This window comes from Silurus aristotelis (assembly GCF_946808225.1).
Source record: "Silurus aristotelis genome assembly, chromosome: 1".
Lineage (NCBI taxonomy): Eukaryota > Metazoa > Chordata > Actinopteri > Siluriformes > Siluridae > Silurus > Silurus aristotelis.
In genome coordinates this window covers 1,998,467-2,020,853 of record NC_139574.1, presented here as the reverse complement: position 1 = coordinate 2,020,853, position 22,387 = coordinate 1,998,467, and the positions used below count along the sequence as shown (strand labels likewise).

General features: G+C 43.0%; 2 protein-coding genes across 2 annotated transcripts in view; one reads left to right on the top strand and one right to left on the bottom strand.

Annotated features, from left to right (window-relative positions):
- The window catches only part of LOC310727127 (uncharacterized protein), a 564,745-nt gene that overhangs the window by 462,784 nt on the left and 79,574 nt on the right, over positions 1-22,387 (top strand). The window contains exons 34-36 of the mRNA XM_083543328.1: positions 6,483-6,656; positions 7,149-7,322; positions 7,499-7,675. Of these exons, the coding sequence (XP_083399454.1) occupies positions 6,483-6,656; positions 7,149-7,322; positions 7,499-7,675 (525 nt within the window). The remainder of the gene's footprint in view (positions 1-6,482; positions 6,657-7,148; positions 7,323-7,498; positions 7,676-22,387) is intronic.
- Positions 2,465-3,841, bottom strand: LOC310730432 (uncharacterized protein). The gene is made up of 2 exons (XM_083549460.1): positions 3,364-3,841; positions 2,465-3,266 (listed from the first exon to the last, which is right to left on the bottom strand). Exons 1-2 carry the CDS (start codon positions 3,691-3,693, stop codon positions 3,042-3,044), a joined length of 555 nt encoding a protein of 184 aa, XP_083405586.1. The 5' UTR covers positions 3,694-3,841; the 3' UTR covers positions 2,465-3,041.

Sequence of the window (22,387 nt, the reverse complement as noted above, 5' to 3'; positions counted from 1 at the left end):
AAATTTTAAACTCTGCAGTGCTGCTGTCAGGGAATGGACCACAAGTCGGATGGCGGAAGTAATAGTTTATTGATTGAGACAACACACAAATAGAAGTCAGAGAGGTTACGAACTGCAATGCTGGTATGGTCCGTAATGCCGGTATAATCCGTTATGGAGGGATAATCCACGGAATGGGTAGAATCCACGGAACGTGTATAATTCACAGCAGGTATAATCCAAGCGGGTATAATTCACAACGTGAGTGTACGCAAGATTAATCCACGGAAAGGGGATCGGAGCTGGAACCAGCGGGGAATGCTGGCAGACAGGAATCAGGTCAATTACATTAGTCATCGAGTAGGTCCAACATGAGTGAGATCGGAACGGGAGCTTATATAGGGAAATCTAAATGAGTGACAGGTTGCCTGTAGTGCTCCAGAGTTTACTGTGACTTTTTTGGGTTCACGTGTTTTTTCCCAGTCTGGTTGAAATGAGCAGCATGTCTCTGCGGTGTCTTTGTTGTTAATGGACCTCTGGTCTTCAGTCTGAGCTTGGAACTCGTGCTCCCTGGAACATGGTGCAGCAGCAGTTGCGGGACTTTTACTAGCAGGCCGAGCTGAAGCCGCAAGGAAGGACTCCAGCAGGCACAGCTGCTTCCTGCCCCGGTCGCTTGGAAACACCGGGGTCACTCCGTCTTTCAGGACAGACATTAACAAGATGCCCTAACTGAACATATTTAAAACAGTGGAAACAAACATGTTATAATTGAATCCCTCAGTCCTGAACCTAAAAACCATGTTTAATTCTACAGAACATTATTTAGAACCATATAAACCATCCTCCTGAAAGACACCAAGTGCTTCACCAGCGGGAACTTACAGCCGAGGGGGACAGTCACTCTCACACACCACCCGCACACCGTATCCCAACCGCTAACACACACTCCTCTACACTCACACACACCACCCACACAATGTGTCCCAACCGAAAACACACACTCCTCTACAATTACACACACTGCACCCGCACATCTTATCCCAACCGCTAACAAACACTCTACACGCTACACTCACACACACACATACACACACATCACCCACAAACCATGTCCCAACTGTTAATACACACTCCACTACACTCACACACCACCCACACACCTTTTTTAAACCATTAACACACACTCACACACAATCCCAACTCACACACACCATCCACAGACCGTGTCAGTGAGATTAATAAAAAAAAAATTTTAATTTGCAGAAAAACACAAAAAAAAAAAGATTGGCAACACGCCAATGCGCTCTCACTCTTCATCTGCATATATATACATATATATACCGTATTTTTCTATTTTTTATATAGCCGCTATTTTTTTTTCCCACGTTTTGAACCCCGCGGCTTAAACAACGGCTAATTTATGAATTTTTCCTGGGTTTTTCCCGGTTTCACAAACTTCAAGCCAGAAAACTAAGCAACATTAGACCAATGAAATGTCCGAACGGAAACGAAACAAAACGCACCTCACCTGTGTTCTGAGCTGCACGGCTTCAGGAGAAAAAAACTTTTTTTTTTAAACGCACGACGATGGCAAAAGATAAACTCCCGAAAGAAATGGTTGTAAAATGAATGAGGAAGAGTGTGACCTCCACGGCGGGGAACCGGAACTGGACGCCGTCCACGAAGAAGGCCGGAGGCCGAGCAACGTCCACAGCGGAGACCGGAGGCTGAGCGACTTCCACGGCGGAGACTGGAGGCCGAGCGACGTCCTTGGCAGAGACCAGGAACACAGGGGCACTTTCGGCAGGACGTTGGGCCGTAACGATACCCTCGGAGAGACTCCGAAGAGCCCTGCCATCGTCAAAAGGGCCTGGAGGACCGAAGTCGTCATCAGAGGGACCTGGAGGCCCGACATCGCCCTGCGGGGAGCCTGGAGGCCCGACGTCACCCTGCGGGGAGCCTGGAGGCCCGACGTCCTTCTGCCGGCCAGGCGGCGGTTCGACGTCCTTCTCGCGGCCTTTGAACGTGACTGAGCGCTCCTGGGGACTCAGGAACTGAGCTGAGCGCTCCTGGGGACTGTGTGGCTGGGATGAGCGCTCCTGGGGACTCTGGAACGGGGCTAAGTTCTCTTGGGGATTGGGGAACTGGGATAAACGCTCCTGGGGACTCTGGAACGGGGCTGAGCTCTCTTGAGGACTGTGTGGCTGGGCTGAGCTCACATGGGGACTGTGTGGATGAGCGGCACCCTCAGCGGGAATCTGTGGCTGAGCGGCACCCTCGGCAGGAATCTGTGGCTGAGCGGCACCCTCGGCGGGAATTTGTGGCTGAACGGGACCCTCAGCGGAACTCTGAAGCTGTGGCTCGGCGCTCTCGTGACGGGTCTGTGGCGGAGAGTCGCGCTCCTGGAGACACTGAGGCGGAGAGGCGCGCTCCGGTAGACACTGTGGCGGAGTGGTACGCCCACGGGAACCTAGGAACAGCTCAGATTGACTTCTTTTCTGTGCCGCATTCTTCTTATATTTAGAATGGCAATCGGGATGTTTGGATTCCAGGTGAAAAATTAAACCCAATGTGGAGAAACTCTTTGCAGATACATCCTCTCTTGAAATTTCAGCATTGCATGTTTTGCAAATCGATATCCGTGGGTCTTTCTCCGAGATATTGAAATAAGTCCACACCACAGACATGTTAGCCCTCATCCAGATAACCGTGTGCATGCTGCGCTTTTTTATTGTGTCATTACAATTGTGTTTCGGCTGTGTTGTTTCAGTGATCCAGGTATTTCTCCAGAAAATTCCTGTGGCCGATTTTTTGGTGCATCCCTATAATTTATGATGGGCCGGACAGGGGCGTACAAAGGGCCGGTTGTGGCCTGGGGGCCGTAGTTTGCCCAGGTCTGATCTATGGTCATGTGTTCTCCTGGAGTGAAACTCTCAGCACAATTCTTGTTGAAGCGTGTCCAGATGTAGGAGATTGCAGCAAATTTGTCTGTTTGTCCTTGTCATCAAATCGAAGGTGTTGCATAACTGAAATTAATCTATCTCGGGGCATTGTCTCTTTGATTACTGGCACCAGAAAGCTTTTTGACCAGCAATCCAAATGGCACCAACGGGACACATGATTGCTCTTACAAACAGAATTGAAATGAATGCCATCAGTTCATGAATTGCTAGATTCCAGTCTGGCTCTGTTCTGCGGGCTTGATGGACCGTGCACTCCCTGATGGTCTGCAGCATTCCCACGTCTAACAGGCAAAGGAAGCTTTGGAGCACGCTTGTAATTTTACGCTGTCTGAAGATAAACAAATAGAGAATGGTAAATTTACATGAACCTCACTCTAAATAGGTTTATATAAATATCATATGTACTATGGCAATGACAAACCTTAGCAGACTCTGTGGGTCCAGCTTGCACAGTGAAGCACGAGTGATTTGCTACTGCACTGGGCATTCCAATGTCCTCCTCTACCCACACAGTGCTGTCTTTTGCCGTCTGGCTCATACAGGGCTTCCCAGTACCACGGTGCATCTTCCGTGGAGGCATATTGGGTTCTTGTTCCGTCTCCTTTTCAGATTCTTCTGAGAAGGTATCAGTGGCCTGCTGAAAAAATGAAATCTCTCCTCCATCAGAGTCTGCTTTGTCCATTTCCTGAAGCCAGGCCAAAGCCTGTTGCGTGGAGACATTCTTCCTGCGTGGCAGTGATACGGAGGCCATCGTGATGTGCGTTCTCAAAAATGCGAAGAAGAAATGATTCTCCCGCCTGGTTCAGTCTGCTTTTATGCACAGCACTGTGCTGTAGTCATGCAATGCCACTCCCTTACATACACAGTCACAATGGACAGAATCACGACCAATTGTTAGGAAGGTTTCTGTTAGATTTTTATCATGCCCAAAACGAAATGACTGGAGAAGTTTTCCAAACGACCTGCGAGACCCGTAATGTCTTTTCTGATCAGGGAAGAATCACACCGCACACAGAATGTGGCAAAATGTTCCTCTTCGTTTATTGCAGGTGGCAGACACGTATATATACACATACAGAGAAAAGAAACCTGACCTAGTTGTTTCCTGTTTAGACAAGAGGATATACTAGCTGGAGATGTGTGAGTCCAGATAAGACTCTCTGTTTACCTTAAAGACTAACATCGTAAATGTCCTATAGACACTTAACGGACAAGGAATGTGTGTGAAACAGTTTTAACACTAACAGTTTCCTATCCGGCTCGAAGGACAAAATGTTAGGATTTTCACTATCTGGTGTGCGCTGATCAGGGGATTGTACTCGCCCCAGCGTGTCAGTCAAAACACGGTACAGGATTCAGAACACTCAACTTTACTGGGTATAGATCAGATCGTATATTTGAGGTGATTTTTGCTATCTTAGCTGCTGTTCAGTAGGTTGCGTGATGCAGAATGCATGCTGAAAGGCCACTGCTGAGTGACCACTGCTGAATGATCAGTGCTAAGTGACTCTCCTGAATGGTCAGTGCTGAGTGACCGGTTGCACGATGTCGAATGGCCACTGGTAGTTCACACTGTAGTTCACCATCTCCCTCAGAGTCTAATGAGTTCAGGAGACCCACGAGAGATGAATTTCGAGGGAGAACAGATCAAAACTGGCTGTATCTCCAGGCTACACTAGAGGCAGACACACAGTTTACCAAGCAATGGCAAGCTGCCTAGGACATCACAGGAGATTTGGCAACTCCGTGAAGATAAGGCGGCCATTCTGAAGAACTCTGACAACTAAGGGTCCTTTACAAGGATATGCAGAATTTAACAGTAAAGCTGAAGACAACTCTGCTAGTTCAAGCTCTAAATTCAAGCCTTCGTGGGTCTCCTGAACTCACTAGGCTCTCTCAGTCTCAGTAAACAAATGCAAATGTGCCAGGCCTCACAGGTGTTGGGTGGTGGGCACAACAAAAGCAGGAGGAGAATTGAGCTGAAGAACTGTGAAAATCTCAGCAGGGGTGACCTACACAATTGTAGTCTACAAAAATGCTCACAAACCGTGAAGAGAAGCAAACAAAGGATATCCGCTCGGGACGAGTAAATCAAAAACTCCAGATGATTCCATTCTGGGCTTAAGAAGCCTCTGATAGAATAATTGATTCCGTTTGAGTTTATTGGTAGCACACCTGTGGATGTACAGTATATAAAGGCACACAGAGCCTCTTTCTTTGACATCATGGAAAAATCAAAAGAAATCCACCAAGACATCAGAAAAAGAATTGTTGACCTCCACAAGTATGGCTCATCCTTAGGTGCAATTTCCCACGTTCATTCGTTAAGACAATAATACGCAAGTATAAAAAACATGGGGAATGTACAACCATCATACCGCTCAGGAAGGAGACGGATTCTGAGTCCCAGAGAGGAATGTTTTTTGTTGCGAAATGTGCAAGTCAACCCCAGGACAACAGCAAAAGATCTTGTGAAGATGCTGGCTGAAACTGGTAAGAGAGTATCATTATCCACAGTAAAACGAATACTATACCGCCATTAGCTGAAAGGTTACTCTGGGAGGAGAAAGCGATTACTTCAAAACCACCATAAAAAAGTTAGACTACAGTTTGCAACTGCACATGAGGGAACAAATATTAATTTCTAGAGACATGTCCTGTGGTCTGACGAAACAAAAATTTAACTGTTCGGCCATAATGATAAACGGTATATTTGGAGGAAAAAGGGCTGCTTTGCTGCAAAAGGGACTGGTGCACTTTACAAAATAGATAGCATCATGAGAAAAAAAATTTTTTGTGGATATATTAAAGCAACATCTGAAGACATCAGCCAGGAAGTTAAAGCTTGGGCGCAAATGGGTCTTCCAAATGGACAATAACCCCAAGCATACCTACAAATTAGTTACAAAGTGGATTAAGGACAACAAAGTCAAGGTATTGGAGTGGCCATAACAAAGCCCTGATCTCAATCCCATAGAAAATTAGTGGGCGGCACTAAAAAGGCGAGTGCGAGCAAGAAGGCCTACAAACCTGACCCAGTTACACCAGTTCTGTCAAGAGGAGTGGGCCAAAATTCCAGCAAACTGTTGTAGAAAGCTTGTGGAAGGATACCCAAAAGGTTTGGCCCAAGTGAAACAGTTTCGGGGCAATTCCACCAAATACTAAGGAAGTGTATGTATACTTCTGACTATGATGAAAGTGATAATAAAAATACATACAAATACTCCCTCGCTCGATTCTGACATTTAACAAATGCAAAAAATATGTTAATATTTATTTATTTGAAACAGAAAAAGTTTACTCTGATTTAATGTATAGAGTAAAGAAATAAAAGTTTTTGTGTTTTTTTCTGAAGTGTATGTAAATATCTGGTTTCAACTATATATATATATATATAATTGATCTAATATAATATAATTTTTATCCCAAGCTGTGTGTGTGTGTGTGTGTGTGTGTGTGTGTGTGTGTGTGTGTGTGTGTGTGTGTGTGTGTTTGTGTTTGAGATGTCAGTGTTCTGATTTATCATCATTATTTTCCCAGGTTGTGTTACTGTAATCTCACAGAGGAAAGCTGTAGATTTCTGTCGGCAGTTCTCAGTTCTAACTCCTCCAGTCTGAGAGAACTGAACCTGAGTAGAAATAACCTGCAGGATTCAGGAGTGAAGCTGCTCTCTGCTGGACTGGAGAATCCACACTGTACACTGGAGATACTGAGGTCAGATCATCACTTACACACTGTAGATCCTGCATTTCTGTCATATGGCTGTTTTAGATGAATAAAATGTTGTGTGTCCTGAAGCACAATTTAAATAAAGCAGCAACAACTGCTATAGTTTTCCACATTCATAAATAACAAACACTGAAATAGACGTTTAGATTTCATTTGTAGATTTGAAGTTTCAGTTCAAGGTTGTGTTCTCTCTCAGAATAGAGTGGGAGAGAGTTTATTACTGGGGAAGAAAATAAATGATTTTAGGATTTTATTATTGACTGATTAAATAAAGTATAAAAATAACACCAGTGTTACAGTCACTATATTGTTCTGTGTTACTGAAGCAGAGTCACTCAATCACCTTTCATCTCTAATACACTCTACATCTCTATCATCACCTATCATCTCTTTATTATGATCACAGAATGAAAGAATGAAATTATGTGTTTGTATATAAGATATCAGTGTTCTGATTTATCATAATTTCTCTCCCAGGTTGTGTTACTGTAATCTCACAGGTGAAAGTTGTAGAATTCTGTCCTCAGTTCTCAGTTCAAACTCCTCCAGTCTGAGAGAACTGAACCTGAGTAAGAATAAACTGCAGGATTCAGGAGTGAAGCTGCTCTCTGCTGGACTGGAGAATCCACACTGTACACTGGAGATACTGAGGTCAGATCATCACTTACACACTGTAGATCCTGCATTTCTGTCATATGGCTGTTTTAGATGAATAAAATGTTGTGTGTCCTGAAGCACAATTTAAATAAAGCAGCAACAACTGCTATAGTTTTCCACATTCATAAATTCAGTAAGTTGCTGATCTATAATTGTTGATCTCTCTACAGGTTGGATTGGTGCAGGATTACAGATGAAGGTTGTGCTGCTCTGGTTTCAGCTCTGAGGTCAAACATCTCATCACACCTGAGAGAACTGAATCTGACCTACAATAAACCAGGAGGATCAGGAGTGAAGCTGCTCTCTGATCTACTGAAGGATCCACACTGTAAACTGGAGACACTACAGTGAGTTACTGAGTTACTGTTCATTTGTATGCAGGTTCTACATTTCTGTTCATGTTCTAGTGGAATGTGTGTATTTGCGGCTCTGCAGTATAAATCCTGTACATTGGAGCTGTTAAACACTCAAACAGCTTTAAGATTCTACACTCAGAAGATCAACACTGATTTTGTGTAGAGTGTAAATACTGATTGTGATGAATGTAATAAAAATCTGATCATTTTACTCTCCTTTATTACAGGATCTGATCTGAGACTCACACACAGAGGATTATGACGAGAAACTCTTACAAAAACACAAACACGATCAACATAAAATATATTACATGATCATATTTGTTTTATATTAAATGTAAATGTTATTTGTACAAAGTATTTTCACTCCATACAGTAGAACTGAATCAGAGTGCTTTGAGACATTGTTGTGAAAAGCACTATAGAAAATAAACTTGAGAGTACAGATTGAGGGAAGTCTTTAAACTGATACAAAAGTCTAGTCTGGTTAATTATGTGAATATTTGTGATTAATAAAAGTAAAAAATAAAAAAAATCATATATATTAAATTATTATATCAGATTGTGTTAAAAAAAATTCATATTGTTCCTTCAAAACTTTGTGTAACAGTGCTGTTGTATGTGAATTAATTTCAATTACAAAGCATTTTCTAAAATAAAATCCACTACTCATCCCATACACAGGTCACTACATCATAAACAGTAAAGTTAACTATTTGACAGTTGTGAACATTTGTGTGTGTGCCTGAGTCAGTATGAGCACAAACTGCTGGAAAAGCTCAAACTGGTTCTGATGAAATGAATTCAGAACACAATATACAGAACACAGCTTGCTGTGTATGGAGCTGATTAGCAGATAGCAGATATGCAGAGGAGTCAGAGGGACCATGCAGACCCTGTACACCACCAAAGTTCAAATGACAAATGATCAGATCCTTGCAGGCTCCTTCTCACAACTTACAGGACTTCAAGGATTTGCTGGTCACATCCTGGATCAATAAAAAACACAACACACCTTCAGAGATTATGAGCAGTCAAACCATTCAACACACTGTCTGGTGTTTCCAGATGTAGTTCACAGCCTACTAGGGATTACTTACAAAAGTAGGGTTTTGGTAGGATTGAGGCATTATATCAGTTAAGCTTTATAACATACATTACAGTGATCTTATATACAGGTAAATAGTTATATAACTGTTGAAATATGGTGTTTGTTAAATCTAAGGAAGTGTTTTATCCTCTGCCGCTTGGGCAGGATTGCCTTCTGTCCCCGGGACAGGATACCCCCGAATTCAGCCTTGGAATCCTTCAGTCCTAGATCATGGTCTATAGTGTCGAATGCAGCACTAAGATCTAGTAAAACTAACAGCGAGATGAAGCCTTGGTCTGAAGCTAAAAAACAGGTCATTAGTGATTTTAACTAGAGCAGTTTCTGTGCTATGATGGGGCCTAAAACCTGACTGAAATTCTTCAAAGATATCGTTCTCTTGCAGGTAGAAATATAACTGGGCAGCGACAATCTTTTCTAAAATCTTAGACATAAATGGGAGATTTGAAATTGGTCTGTAATTCGATAGCGTGTTTGGATCCAGATTAGGTTTTTTAATGAGGGGCTTAATAACTGCTAACTTGAGGGATTTAGGGATGTGACCTAAAGATAGTGAGGAGTTAATAATATTCAGAAGAGGTTCACCAGCTGTATATAACACTTCCTTCAGTAATTTAGTAGGAATTGGATCTAACTGACATGTTGTCGATTTAGCTTTGGCAATAACATTATACAGCTCTTCCTGTCCTATACATGTAAAACAGTGGAGTTGTGGAGTTGTAGGTGAGATAATGTCAGGAGATGGTCTCAGAGGTTGAACTGCCACAATTGTTTTTCTAATGTTATCTATTTTTTCAGTGAAGAAATTTATAAAGTCCTCACTACTAAACTGTGATGGAACACATTTTTCAGATCGCTGATTTGTTGTTAGTTTAGCGACTGTACTGAAAAGGAACCTGGGATTTTTTTTTATTATTTTCTATGAGTTTGCTCAGGTGTTTAGCTCTAGCAGCTTTTAGCGCCTGTCTGTAAGCTAAGCATACTGTCTTTATACGCAATTCTAAATACCTCCAATTTAGTTTTCCTCCATTTTTCTCTACAGATTACGTGTTGTTCTCTTAAAGGCATGTGTATGACTATTATACCAAGGTGCAGGTGCTTGTTCTCGAACCTTTTTTAACCGGATGGGGGCAACAGTGTCTAAAGTGCTAGTGAGGATAAGGTCTATGTTGTTCGCCATCTCATCAAGATGATCAGCAGTTATGAGTTTAGGGTGAAACTGAGATAAATCAGTCAGGTTATTTATGAATCTGTTCTTAGTGGTTGGAATAATAGTCCTACCAGGTCGATAATGTGGTGCAACATGGCTAATCTGCTCTACCGGTAGTGTGTACAGTATGAGGTAATGGTCTGTGATGTCATCACTCTGAGATAAAATATCGGTATCAGTGACGTCTGCTCCGTGGGATATTATTAAGTCTAGTGTGTGGTTAAAACGGTGGGTTGGTCTGGTGACGTTTTGTTTAACCCCAAAAGAGTTTAATAAGTCAACAAATGATAATCCTAGAGCATCGTTTACATCATCTACATGAATATTAAAATCTCCTACAAGCAGCACTTTATCAAAATTGATCAAGAGATCGGATAGAAAACAAGCACACTCTTGAAGAAAATCAGCGTAGGGCCCTGGGGGTCTGTACACGGTGACCAGAGCGAGTTTTCTATGCATGTCTGAAAGTACAATTTTAAGAACGAGCACTTCAAATGATTTAAAGCTGAATCCTAATCTCTGACTAACATTAAAAGAGGCACTATAAATGGTTCCTACACCCCCCCCACGACCAGACTGACGGGGCTCATGCTTATAAACATATCCTGACGGTGTCGACTCGTTTAGACCCATATAATCACCTGGTTTAATCCAGGTCTCAGTGAGACAGAGTGCTGAGAGATTATTATCTGTGATCATCTCATTTACAATCAGTGCTTTGGGTGCAAGTGATCTAATGTTTAAAAGACCAAACTTTAGAACTTTTTGGTGTTTGCTTATCTGCCATTTTTCAGTTTTAACTGCAATAAGATTATTTCTGGATCTTGTGCATTTAATTCTTGGTTTTACTACACGAGGAATAGATACGGTTTCTATAAACTGGGCTGTGTGTGAACTTGTAACTATTTGGTCTGTAGTATGCGTGTTCTCATAGTTGTTTAAATGTCCTGAACTCACAACAATCGTGGCTAAATAACTTTTCTTTGAGAAATGACTCAAACCCTTTGAGACAGATCTTTCAGCAAGCTTCAACTACAAGAACTTTTCCTACTCTGATCTTTAGGAGAACCTGGCAGAACATCTAACCCTCTCCTAACAGACTCTTAAAAAATCTCCTTTTGTCCACCGCATCCGGACTCTTGTTTAGCAACAAAGGCAATGCATGTAACAGTTTTACCAACTATTTAAATGCGTGATTAAGCTTGAGCCCATTTATAAGGGTCAATTTTATAGATTTAGATGGTGTACCTAGTGTAGCATTCGGGTCGCGTCCCACTTGTTCCCAAAAATCGAGCGATTTAGGACATGGAAGATTTTAACAATAAAATGTAACATTCTTAAATCTAGTTATTAGTAGAAACCAACTACGCCACCCCGGGGGTTCAGTTACCAGGGATAACCCTTTAAAAAAACAATGTACAAGGCACCCAGGTTCGTCTACAGCTGAGTCAGGACATGAGACAGAGGTATAATACACACAGTTTATTAAGAACTCTTAAAATTACATTACACCATACATATACCACACAAGAATGCTTGGACTCCAGGGCTGGGGACCTTACTCTAATGATCTTCTAATCACAGCAAACACACGTGCACTCATACAACACCACAACCCCACCTGTTGACCACTGCACACCGAAGGAAACCACCACCAAGCAGAGAGGAACTTGTCCCTCACACTAGAACTTGTCCCCCAGACACCTGGAGAAGAAGCAAACCACAGTATGGTCAAATCAATTTACTTACAAACACACACACTAAACACAATCACAAAAGGACAAATGACAAACAGCAAAGGAAAAATACAACAAGAATAATAAAAACAGTCAATTCCATTCAATACACCATCAAATAAGCACATGACCTCTTAGCATTCCACTAACTGTTGGGTAGCATCCAGGTCTTCAAACTCCTCAGATAAACAAATATGTATAGCAGCAGTTTCTCAGGCCACTTCTCAGCAGACCGTCACAGTGTGGAGCACTGAAACACACACACACACTAACACATACATGTTGTTACGACCCAGTCTAGGGTTAGGCCGGACAGAGTATTTAGCTCGGGATTCAAAAGAATGGATCTTATAAATTGACAACCCAAACACACCCCAAACCATAAACACACACAAAAAGGTTTGCTACACAGGTGCTGGTATATTGTAACACAGAAATATATGTATACAGACTCACAAGCTTGTCTTCAGGGTGGGCCAAGGCCAAAACAATAAACAAAAAGGACTGTTTTGGGAAAGCTACCCTTCCTGAAAACAAAGAAAAGGAAAACACAAACAGCTTCCCTAACTCCCTGCTACAAAAACAAAGACAAAACAATCCCTCACCCAAAGTAAATGGCAGCCACACCCCTAATGCCAGTGAAATAAATATGTACAGTGCCCAAATATATTACAATATAATACAAAAAAAATATATACAAACAACAGTAGTCCAAGGGGCTAAACAGGCTCAAAGTCAGTAAACAGTCAGAGTCAAGTCAAGTCAAGAAGCTTTTATTGTCATTCAACCATGTATAGCTGATGCAGTGCACAGTGAAATGAGACAACGTTCCTCCTGAACCCAGGTGCTACATAAAACAACATAAAACAACAGTAAACAACAGTCACAAAACAGAAGAACACAGGGCCAGGAACTAAGATCCTCGCCACATAAAGTGCATGTGTGCAACTGGTGCAAACAGTGCAAAAGACATCACAAGACAGTACGAGACAGCACAGGACAATACAAAATACACAAAATATAAAAATAAAAACAACAATAGCTCCGCCAGTAAAACCTGTCGTAACAGAATAAAATCAAGGTCGAGGTCAAAATCACAAACATCAACAACCAAGCTATACCGCAAACACCAAAACAAACAGTCAGAACGCCACTACAACAACTCTCTCCAATTGCTTCACTCCTTCCTCCTTAAATAGGAAACAGGTGGATGATATCATCATGAAGGAGGTGGGATCAGCCAGGGTAGGGCAGGCCTCAAACTCTGGAGTGGATCGGACCTGCACACAAAGCACACATACAGAACACCAGTATGAACATGGGGCTACCTAGGGTTGTAACAATGTATATAAACAAAGCACACAGTTTGCAAAAGCGCTAGCACTTAGCTCCGTGGCTAATACAGTAAGCCTTTAGCTATAGCACAGTATGGCCAGGACATGCGTCCCAAGCTGATGCTCGGCTTGTAGATAGCATGCACGCCGATGCAATGTGTCGCTCCGTCCACGCTTTAGCAACCTGCAGGAAAACGCACTCCCACCAGACACCTACTGCTCCTTTTATAGACCCACTAATTTGATAAGCGAAACCTGGCCATCATTACAAATCTCCGCCCAACCATGTGACTGTTCCCACTACCACAATCGGAAAAAACTATAGGTGATTGGGGCAGACTTTAATGGGAATGTAGGTGACGGGAACAGAGATGATGGCTTTTTCTGACCATAAACTCATCTCCTTTGATTTTACATCTATCTGTCCAGTCAACCACATAAAAAAATCTAACCATATGTTATCGTCATTTAAATACTGTTGACACTAGCTCCTTTTGTGATTCTGTTGCCTCCTCTGCTCTTTCTGATGTGCTAAATTTAACCTGCCCATCTATGATTTATGACAAGTATTGCTGTTCTGTTGAAAAATTGTTGGATGAGTTTGCCCCAACTAAGATTAGGTCTGTCCCTATGTCCTATTCCTCCCCGTGGTTCAATGCAGAGCTTAGAGGTTTGAAGGTAAAATGTAGACAACATGAACGTCTCTTCAGGAAAACTGGTTCAACCTGCCATTTTCTTATATATGCTGAATGCCTTCAGCAATACAAACTGGCCTTAAATGCAGCCCGCTCTTCCCATATCTCCAGCATCATTAACAAAGCAAGCAATAGGCCCAAAATGTTATTTAGCACAATTAATAAACTGACTCAAGCACCAAAGCACAGCCTTAGTGACTCTGAATCCATGGTTATGTGCTGCTCTTTCTTGAACCATTTTCAGGGTAAGCTAGATACTCTGTATGCGACATTTGGTGAGGAACCAACTACCGATGTGCATATGAAATCTCAATCTGATAACACTATGACAACCCTAGCCTTAACCAATTCCTCATTAATCACTGAGTTAATACAAAAATCTAACTCCTCATCATGCACTCTTGATCCTGCACCTACTTTCCTGCTAAACGACTGTACATCGGTGATTTCTGCCCCCATCTCCCACCTTATTAATATGTCATTTAACTCCTCTACTGTACCTGTGTCACTTAAGACTACTGCTGTTACTCCCATACTCAAAAAGACTAATCTGGACTCGGCAGACTTATCCAACTACCGCCCTATTTCCAACCTGCCATTTGTATTTTGTATCGAAGATAATGGAAAAGGCTGTGGCCTCTCAGCTGCAGTCATTCCTAGCTGGTAACAACCTCTTCGATATTTTTCAATCTGGCTTTCGCCAACAGCATAGCACGGAGACCGTGCTAGTAAAGGTTGTTAATGATCTTTTACTCATTGGAGACTCAGGTAGTCTTGCTATACTTCTGTTATTAGACCTTAGCTCTGCCTTTGATACATATGATTTTACTTTCCCGCTTAGCAGAATTTGGCATATCAGGCTCTGCACTATCCTGGCTTTACTTTTATCTTACGGGCAGGCAATATCACATCTCCATACACAATTCCAAATCTCCTACTGTCCTACTTAAACAGGGTGTCCCACAGGGCTCTGTTCTTGGCCCACTACTATTCATTCTGTACATTCAGTTGCTTGGCAACATCATTCGTAGACATGGTTTTAGTTATCATTGTTATGCTGATGATATTCAGTTATATACTGCTTCAGTTATATACTGCTTATATACTGCCATACATATCTGGATTACTAATTTCATGTATTTATATATTATAAATGTATATACACTTCATTATATATTTTTTTCAATAACTATCTTTTTGAGCAATATCAACTTTAAATAATGTACAGCAAAGCTTAAAGTGTCTTCTTTTCTGTATATACAGTGAGGAAAATAAATATTTGAACACACTGCTATTTTGCTTAGAAATCATGGAGGGATCTGAAATTGTCATCGTAGGTGCATGTCCACTGTGAGAGACATAATCTAAAAAAAAAAAATCCAGAAATCACAATGTATGATTTTTTAAACTATTTATTTGTATGATACAGCTGCAAATAAGTATTTGAACACCTGAGAAAGTCAATGTTAATATTTGGTAAAGTAGCATTTGTGTGCAATTACAGAGGTCAAACGTTTCCTGTAGTTTTTCACCAGGTTTGCACACACTGCAGGAGGAATTTTGGCCCACTCCTCCACACAGATTTTCTCTAGATCAGTCAGGTTTCTGGCCTGTCGCTGAGAAACACGGAGTTTGAGCTTCCTCCCAAGGATTCTCTATTGGGTTTAGGTCTGGAGACTGGCTAGGCCATGCCAGAACCTTGATATGCTTCTTACAGAGCCACTCCTTGGTTATCCTGGGTGTGCTTTGGGTCATTGTCATGTTGGAAGACCCAGCCTTGACCCATCTTCAATGCTCTAACTGAGGGAAGGTGGTTGTTCCCCAAAATCTCGCAATACATGGCCCCGGTCATCCTCTCCTTAATACAATACATTTGTCCTGTCCCATGTGCAGAAAAACACCCCCAAAGCATAATGCTACCACCCCCATGCTTCACAGTAGGTATGGTGTTCTTGGGATGGTACTCATCATTCTTCTTCTTTCAAACACGTTTAGTGGAATTATGACCCAAAAGTTCTATTTTGGTCTCATCTGACCACATGACTTTCTCCCATGGGATAATAAATGTAGTGGAGGTGGACATTTTAAAGGGCAGACTAACAGGTCTTTTAAGGGTCAGAATTCTAGCTGATGGACAGGTGTTCAAATACTTATTTGCAGCTGTATCATACAAATAAATAGTTTAAAAATCATATATTGTGATTTCTGGATTTTTTTTTTTTTTAGATTGTCTCTCACAGTGGACATGCACCTACGATGACAATTTCAGACCCCTCCATGATTTCTAAGTGGGAGAACTTGCAAAATAGCAGGGTGTTCAAATACTTATTTTCCTCACTGTATTAGGGCTGTTATCAGGAACAGTTAACATTTAAAGTTAGGTAGGGCATTTTTATCTGTGAGTCCCAAAATCAGTGGCAAAGGCTAACAGGTTAAAGGGACAATACCCAATTAAACCAGCGTTTAATAATTAACCTACTGTTAGAGTTACAGGGATTACATATATTATAAACAAATATACAACCCCAATTAACAAAGAGCAATTATGGGACTGTCAGGGATCCCCCTGCCATGCCTCCCATTTGTAGCTGTCAGGGATCTCCCTGCCACGCCTCCCGCAGCCGCTGTCAGGGATTCACCCTGCCATGCCCCCCTCGGTAGCAGTCACGCTGCCTCATTATCCTGTGCCTGCCTTGACGACCAACAGCTGTGGCTCATCTAGGTTTAGACTATATAAACTCATGTTCTCGAGTCACAGGCTGTCGGTTCTTAAAGGTCATGCTGGTGATCGCCTGGATTCCGCACCGCCAGCCTTTCCTGCTGGTTCTGTCTACGGAGTCCGTGCCCGAGAGGATTACTCTTTGCCGTAGGACTTTTACTTTCGTTTTTGGACATTGCTTTCGCTGTTGATTACTCGTCCCGAGTGGATATCCTTTGTTTGCTTCTCTTTATGGCTTGTGAGCGTTTTTTGGTTAAATAAACTATGATTGACTTACTTCCAATTCTGCGTCATGGTCGTCAGCCTGACAGGAGAACCGACCTAAACCAAAAGCGTATTTGCCATACCGCGATTTCGACCGCGATGGATCGGCAGCTGAACCCGGCTTCGGATTCCAACCGGAAGCTCAGTGCCGCTTCTCGCGGTTCAGAGCCACAGACGCCGGATCATGTGAGCACGAATGCGCCAAGCCCGAATTTGGGCGAATTGGGCGGATTCCTGTGGAGGATTGGCGAGTATGTGGAGGAAAAGTTCTGCTCTGTTCCGAGGTTCCTGTGGGCGTGGCGGAGTGGTAGGGCCTGGAGCACACCTCACCGCCACAGTGTATCCAGGAGCGCGCGAGGCCGCCACAGACTCGTCGCGAGCGCGCCGAGCCGCCACAGACCCGTCACAAGAGCGCCGAGCAGCTTCAGCGTTCCACCGAGGGTGCCGCTCAGCTTCAGAGTCCCAAAGAGAGCTCAGCCCCGTTCCAGAATCCCCAAGAGAGCTCAGCCCCGTTTCAGAGTCCCCAAGAGAGCTCAGCCGGGTTCCAGAGTCCCCCAGAGAGCTCATCCCAGCCACACAGTCCCCAGGAGCGCTCATCTCAGCCACACAGTCCCCAGGAGCGCTAATCCCAGCCACACAGTCCCCAGGAGCGCTCAGCTCAGTTCCAAATACCCAGGAGCGCTCAGCTCAGTTTCCGAGTCCCCAGGAGAGCACAGCTCAGTTTCAGAATCCCCAAGAGTGCTCATCTCAGACAGAGAGTCCCCAGGTGCGCTCATGCCAGCGACAGACTCCCCAGGAGCGCTCATCCCAGCGACAGAGTCCCCAGGAGCGTTCATCCCAGCGACAGAGTCCCCAGGAGCGCTCATCCCAGCGACAGAGTCCCCAGGAGCGCTCAGCTCAGTTCAAAGGCTGCGAAGAGGGTGTCGTACCTACGCCTGGCCGCAAAGAGGGCGTCGTACTGCCTCCTAGCCAGCAGAAGGACGTCGAACCACCGCCTCCGAGCTCCCCACAAGACGACGGCTCGCCCCTGATTTCCACAGAAGGCAACGTCTTGCCCCCAAGTTCTCCTCAGGGCGAAGGCTCGCCCCCAAGTCTCCCCGCAGGGCGAGGTCTCGCCTCCAGGCTCCCCGCAGGGCGACGTCTCACCTCCAGGTCCCTCTAATGGCGACGTCGGTCCTCCAGGTCCTTTAGAGGGTGGCACAATTTTCCTGATCTCCGCCGGGGACATTGCTCGGCCTCTGGTCTCCGCCCGGGACGTCGCTCGGCCTCTGGTCTCCGTTATTCCGTGCCTGCCTTGCTGACCGCCAGCTGTGGCTTATCTAGGTTTAGACTATATAAACTCATGTTCTCAAGTCACAGGCTGTTGGTTCTTGAAGGTAATGCTGGTGATTGCCTGGATTTCGCACCTCCAGCCTTTCCTGCTGGTTCTACGGACTCCGTCCCCGAGAGGATTACTCTTTGCCGTAGGACTTTTACTTTCGTTTTCAGATATTGCTTTCGTTGTGGATTACTCGTCCCGAGCGGATATCCTTTACAACATTAGACTAAATTTCAACATAAAATTTATATATTTTACGGACATTGTAGATACTTTTAAATCTGTCAATAAACAGTAATCATATCATTACAGAAATGATATCACTGTGCTGATGTCACACAATCCATTCCTAAGATAGATAGATAGATAGATAGATAGATAGATAGATAGATAGATAGATAGATAGATAGATAGATAGATAGATAGATAGATAGATAGATACTTTATTAATTCCAATGGGAAATTTAAACTTAATAAGTAAACATTTCTTTATACATTTAGACCATCTTTATTGACCTGCGAGCAGCAGCTATACACCAAAGTGTCCATAATTAAGGAGTTCAAACATTAAATATACAACATGAAATCAGTCAAATGATATATTATTGTACTTACAAGATCCCCTATCATCATTACAAGAAACAATTAAACTTATTGATTCATTCTTCCATATTTCTGAATACTCATTCAACTGGAGTAAATCCTTTATTCCTGCACTGCATCCAAATAGTTTAGATGTGAGATCCCAGATAATACCTCTTGCTTTCTGCACCAATCACATCACATATTTAGGCATTAATGTTTCACCTTTCCTGTAGGCTCACCACCTGCAGGAGGGACCGTAAGGGACGGTGCTGTGAGGATTGGGCAGCAGTCGAAGGTGGGGGCCTGCTTAGACTGCTGCCCCCGCGACCCGAATTACTGATAAGCGGGAGAAAATGAATGAATGAATGAATGAATGTTTCCCCTCAGACTGTCAGAAATGGTTAGTCTTAATTACACTCCACTACTCAATACAATAAATGATGGTATTCAACGTTGGAGGAATTTACCACTGTCCATTATGGGTAGAATATCAGCCATTAAAATGACTTTACTTCCTAAACTATTTATTTTCAATGATTTCATTACAACTCACCCTCACTTTGTTTAAACCTTTGTACTCAATCATACTAATCAAACTAATTTTACTGGAAGAATAAGACCCTAGGAATTAAATTAACTCCTCTACAGAAACCCAAAATACAAGGAGAGTTGGAAGCAGCACATTTCTACCATTACTCTCTGGGTACTCAGCTTTAACAGATATACAAATAGATCCAAACTCGTCATAAAATAAATGTCACATCCAAATTTCGCCATCACTTTTTTTACTAGGTGATAAATCCATAATCAGTTCCCAATTCTGGAACTTCAAGCTGCGTCTTAACACTTTGGGAACGCCCCATTGTCTGAACCACGTGTGACCTATAGGCAAGTCATGACGTCATTGGTCGGCGACGACCAGGAGCTACAAAATAGCTGCGTGGTGGTAGTGACGCTGGCTTCTGCTCTTTCGGGTAAGTGCTGTTTGTGTGATACTGATCGAGTAATGGATGGCAAGCAAAAATATTGTGAGTTTGTTCATCCTTGTCCCCGTTTCATTACGAAGAAGGATACACACGATTGGTGCGTTGTTTGCCTGGAAGTGGAGCATGCTCATTCGGCTCTCGAGGGAGACGATTGTTCGCATTGTAGCCGCATGGCTATGTGCATGCTTCTCTTCGAGAAGAGCTTTTGCCGAGGCAACGCGGCGCTGGCGTTCGTGGGGCTCGCAGGCTATTTTAGCGGAAGGTTTGGAGTCGGATGAGTCCTGTCCAGCCTCCCTTGCCGAATCGAGCACCTGCTCTCTCAGGGAAGCAGGCCCGACTGCTGCTTCTTCTCCCCATGTGAGCAGTGCGGTGTTACATGTCTCTCCTTCTGAGGAGGATGAGATGATGGTAGCTAGCAAGCCCGCAGACTCCTAACAGTCTGTGCTGTAGGATGAGCTCCTCGAGGTTGTGACACAGGCAGCTGTTTGTCTGCTATGGCCCTAATTGGAAAGGTTTCCCGGCCAATAAGCAGACGTTAAGCAGTTGGACAGTGGATAGACACTTGTTCCCAAAGTTGTTCCCGTTGTGTCTCCGTGCTACACTCCCTGCATCCCTGCAGTGCTTACCTTCTCTCTGTGGAGAAGCCAGTGTCGTTACCACCGTGCAGCCATTTTGTAGCTCCTGGTCGCCGCGACTTCACCCGCTCATTTCATCACAACTATTGGTCAGATTTTACATGTGATTCAGAGCGCAGACGCCCTTATCCAGAGCGACGTACAAAAGTGCTTTAAATCTCTAGTAATGAATAAATCTACACTGATACGAAAGATTACAAACTTAATAAAATGTTACTCGAATTCTACAAACTTGGAAAGTGCTACTATAGGTATTTCAGGAAGAGGTAGGTCTTCAGTCGTCGCTTGAATATATTTAGGGACTTAGCTGTACGGACATCTAGGGGAAGTTCATTCCACCACCTCGGTGCCAGAACAGAGAAGAGCCTTGAAGTGTACTTACCTCTCATTCTGAGAGAAGGTGGTATCAGTCGAGCAGTGCTGGAGGATCTCAGACAGCGTGGTGCAGTGCGAGATCTGATGAGGTCACTGAGGTAAGATGGTGCTGGTCCATTTTTGGCCTTGTAGGCAAGCATCAGTATTTTGAATCTGATACGTGCAGCTACTGGAAGCCAGTGAAGGGAGCGCAGCAGTGGGGTGGTGTGGAAAAAATTGGGCTGATTGAACACAAGTCGTGCAGCTGCGTTTTGGATCTTTCGCAGTGGACGAATAGCTTTCAGGGGAAGACCTGCCAGCAGAGAGTTGCAGTAGTCAATTCTTGAAAATCTTGAAATTAGGGTTACATATGTAACCTAGAGACTTTACTTTTAGTGGTACCAGGAAAACTATCTTCAAGAGCTGGAAATCAAGAAATTCCATACATATTGCATCCTGGAAAAATCTATTCATTGATTATATTTCAATAGAAAATCTCTAGTTCATTTAATAGTAATACAGTAGAATGACATGCTTCTTTTCATTTCTCATTACTTTTCAGCAGTCAAACATCTGTTGACCTTCTTTGTCTGAGACCAACCACCGTTTCTGCACCAAAATTACTATTTTTTTTATGTTTTTTATTCATATTTGTTTTAACATTAATGTTTGAAGTTTTGGGGAGGGTCAATATGCTCCTTCCCCTTGTAGATACAATGATACAAGCACACATACACAGAAATGTGTATGCGCAGAAATAAATAAAAGCAAATACAGGAGTCAATTAGAATGTTGGCTTTTAGAGTTGCATGTTTGTTTGTTCACATGTATTTGTATTTGGCACATGTAGATGTTGTCATATTCTTTACAAATATAAAAAATAACTATATAAAAAATATACAGTTGAATTCATTTTTATTTGTATAGTGCTTTTAACACTGAACATCTTTACACAGATAATGTGTTAATTAGAAATGACTATTGTAAGAATTACAGACTGCCTCAACCCAGATTCCACCCTACGCTATATCAAAATAAGCTCAACCGCAAAACGGCTTACATTTCACAAAAGTAGTTATGTAGAATTTCAGTTGTATCAATCAGAGTCATAGACATTGAATTGAATCAGTCTGGGAGAAGCAGCAAGCCCCAAGGACTATCTCTAACCAAAAGGTATCTGAGACCATGATTATCATTCACACAATACCCCTTCCTGACCTGCCGGGGGGCCGGCACCAGCAAAGGTGCGAATACTGGCGATTACCACCTGCTGACCTCCGCCCCCGAGAATGGTCTTCCCCAGCCTTTTGTTTCCTCACGCATGTCCTATATCTAATTTACATTTAAAGGAAACTTCGGTCTATACTTCAAAGGGAAGAACAATATAAAATATCTGGGCAGAGTTTTCTCTGGGTTCTTTCTGACTTCGATTAACCCAAAGTGCTTCGTGTATTTTGTCACTGCTACGCTGTTATAAACTTCTTCATTACGATCTTCGTTGTCCTCATCATTTTTTCTTACACTATGTTCTTTATAAGTAAGTTTGTCCCTGATGAGCAAGCTGGTGGCGACTGTGGCAAGGAAAACCTCCCCGAGGCAGCATTAGGAAGAAACATTGAAAGGAACCACACTCAAGACGGAAGCTCATCCTCATCTGGGTTGCACTGAATGTCCAACGAGATGGCACTGTTCCAATATAATCATAATTTCTCCGCCAGGCGGTGTGTTTGTGTGTGTGTTTGAGATGTCAGTGTTCTGA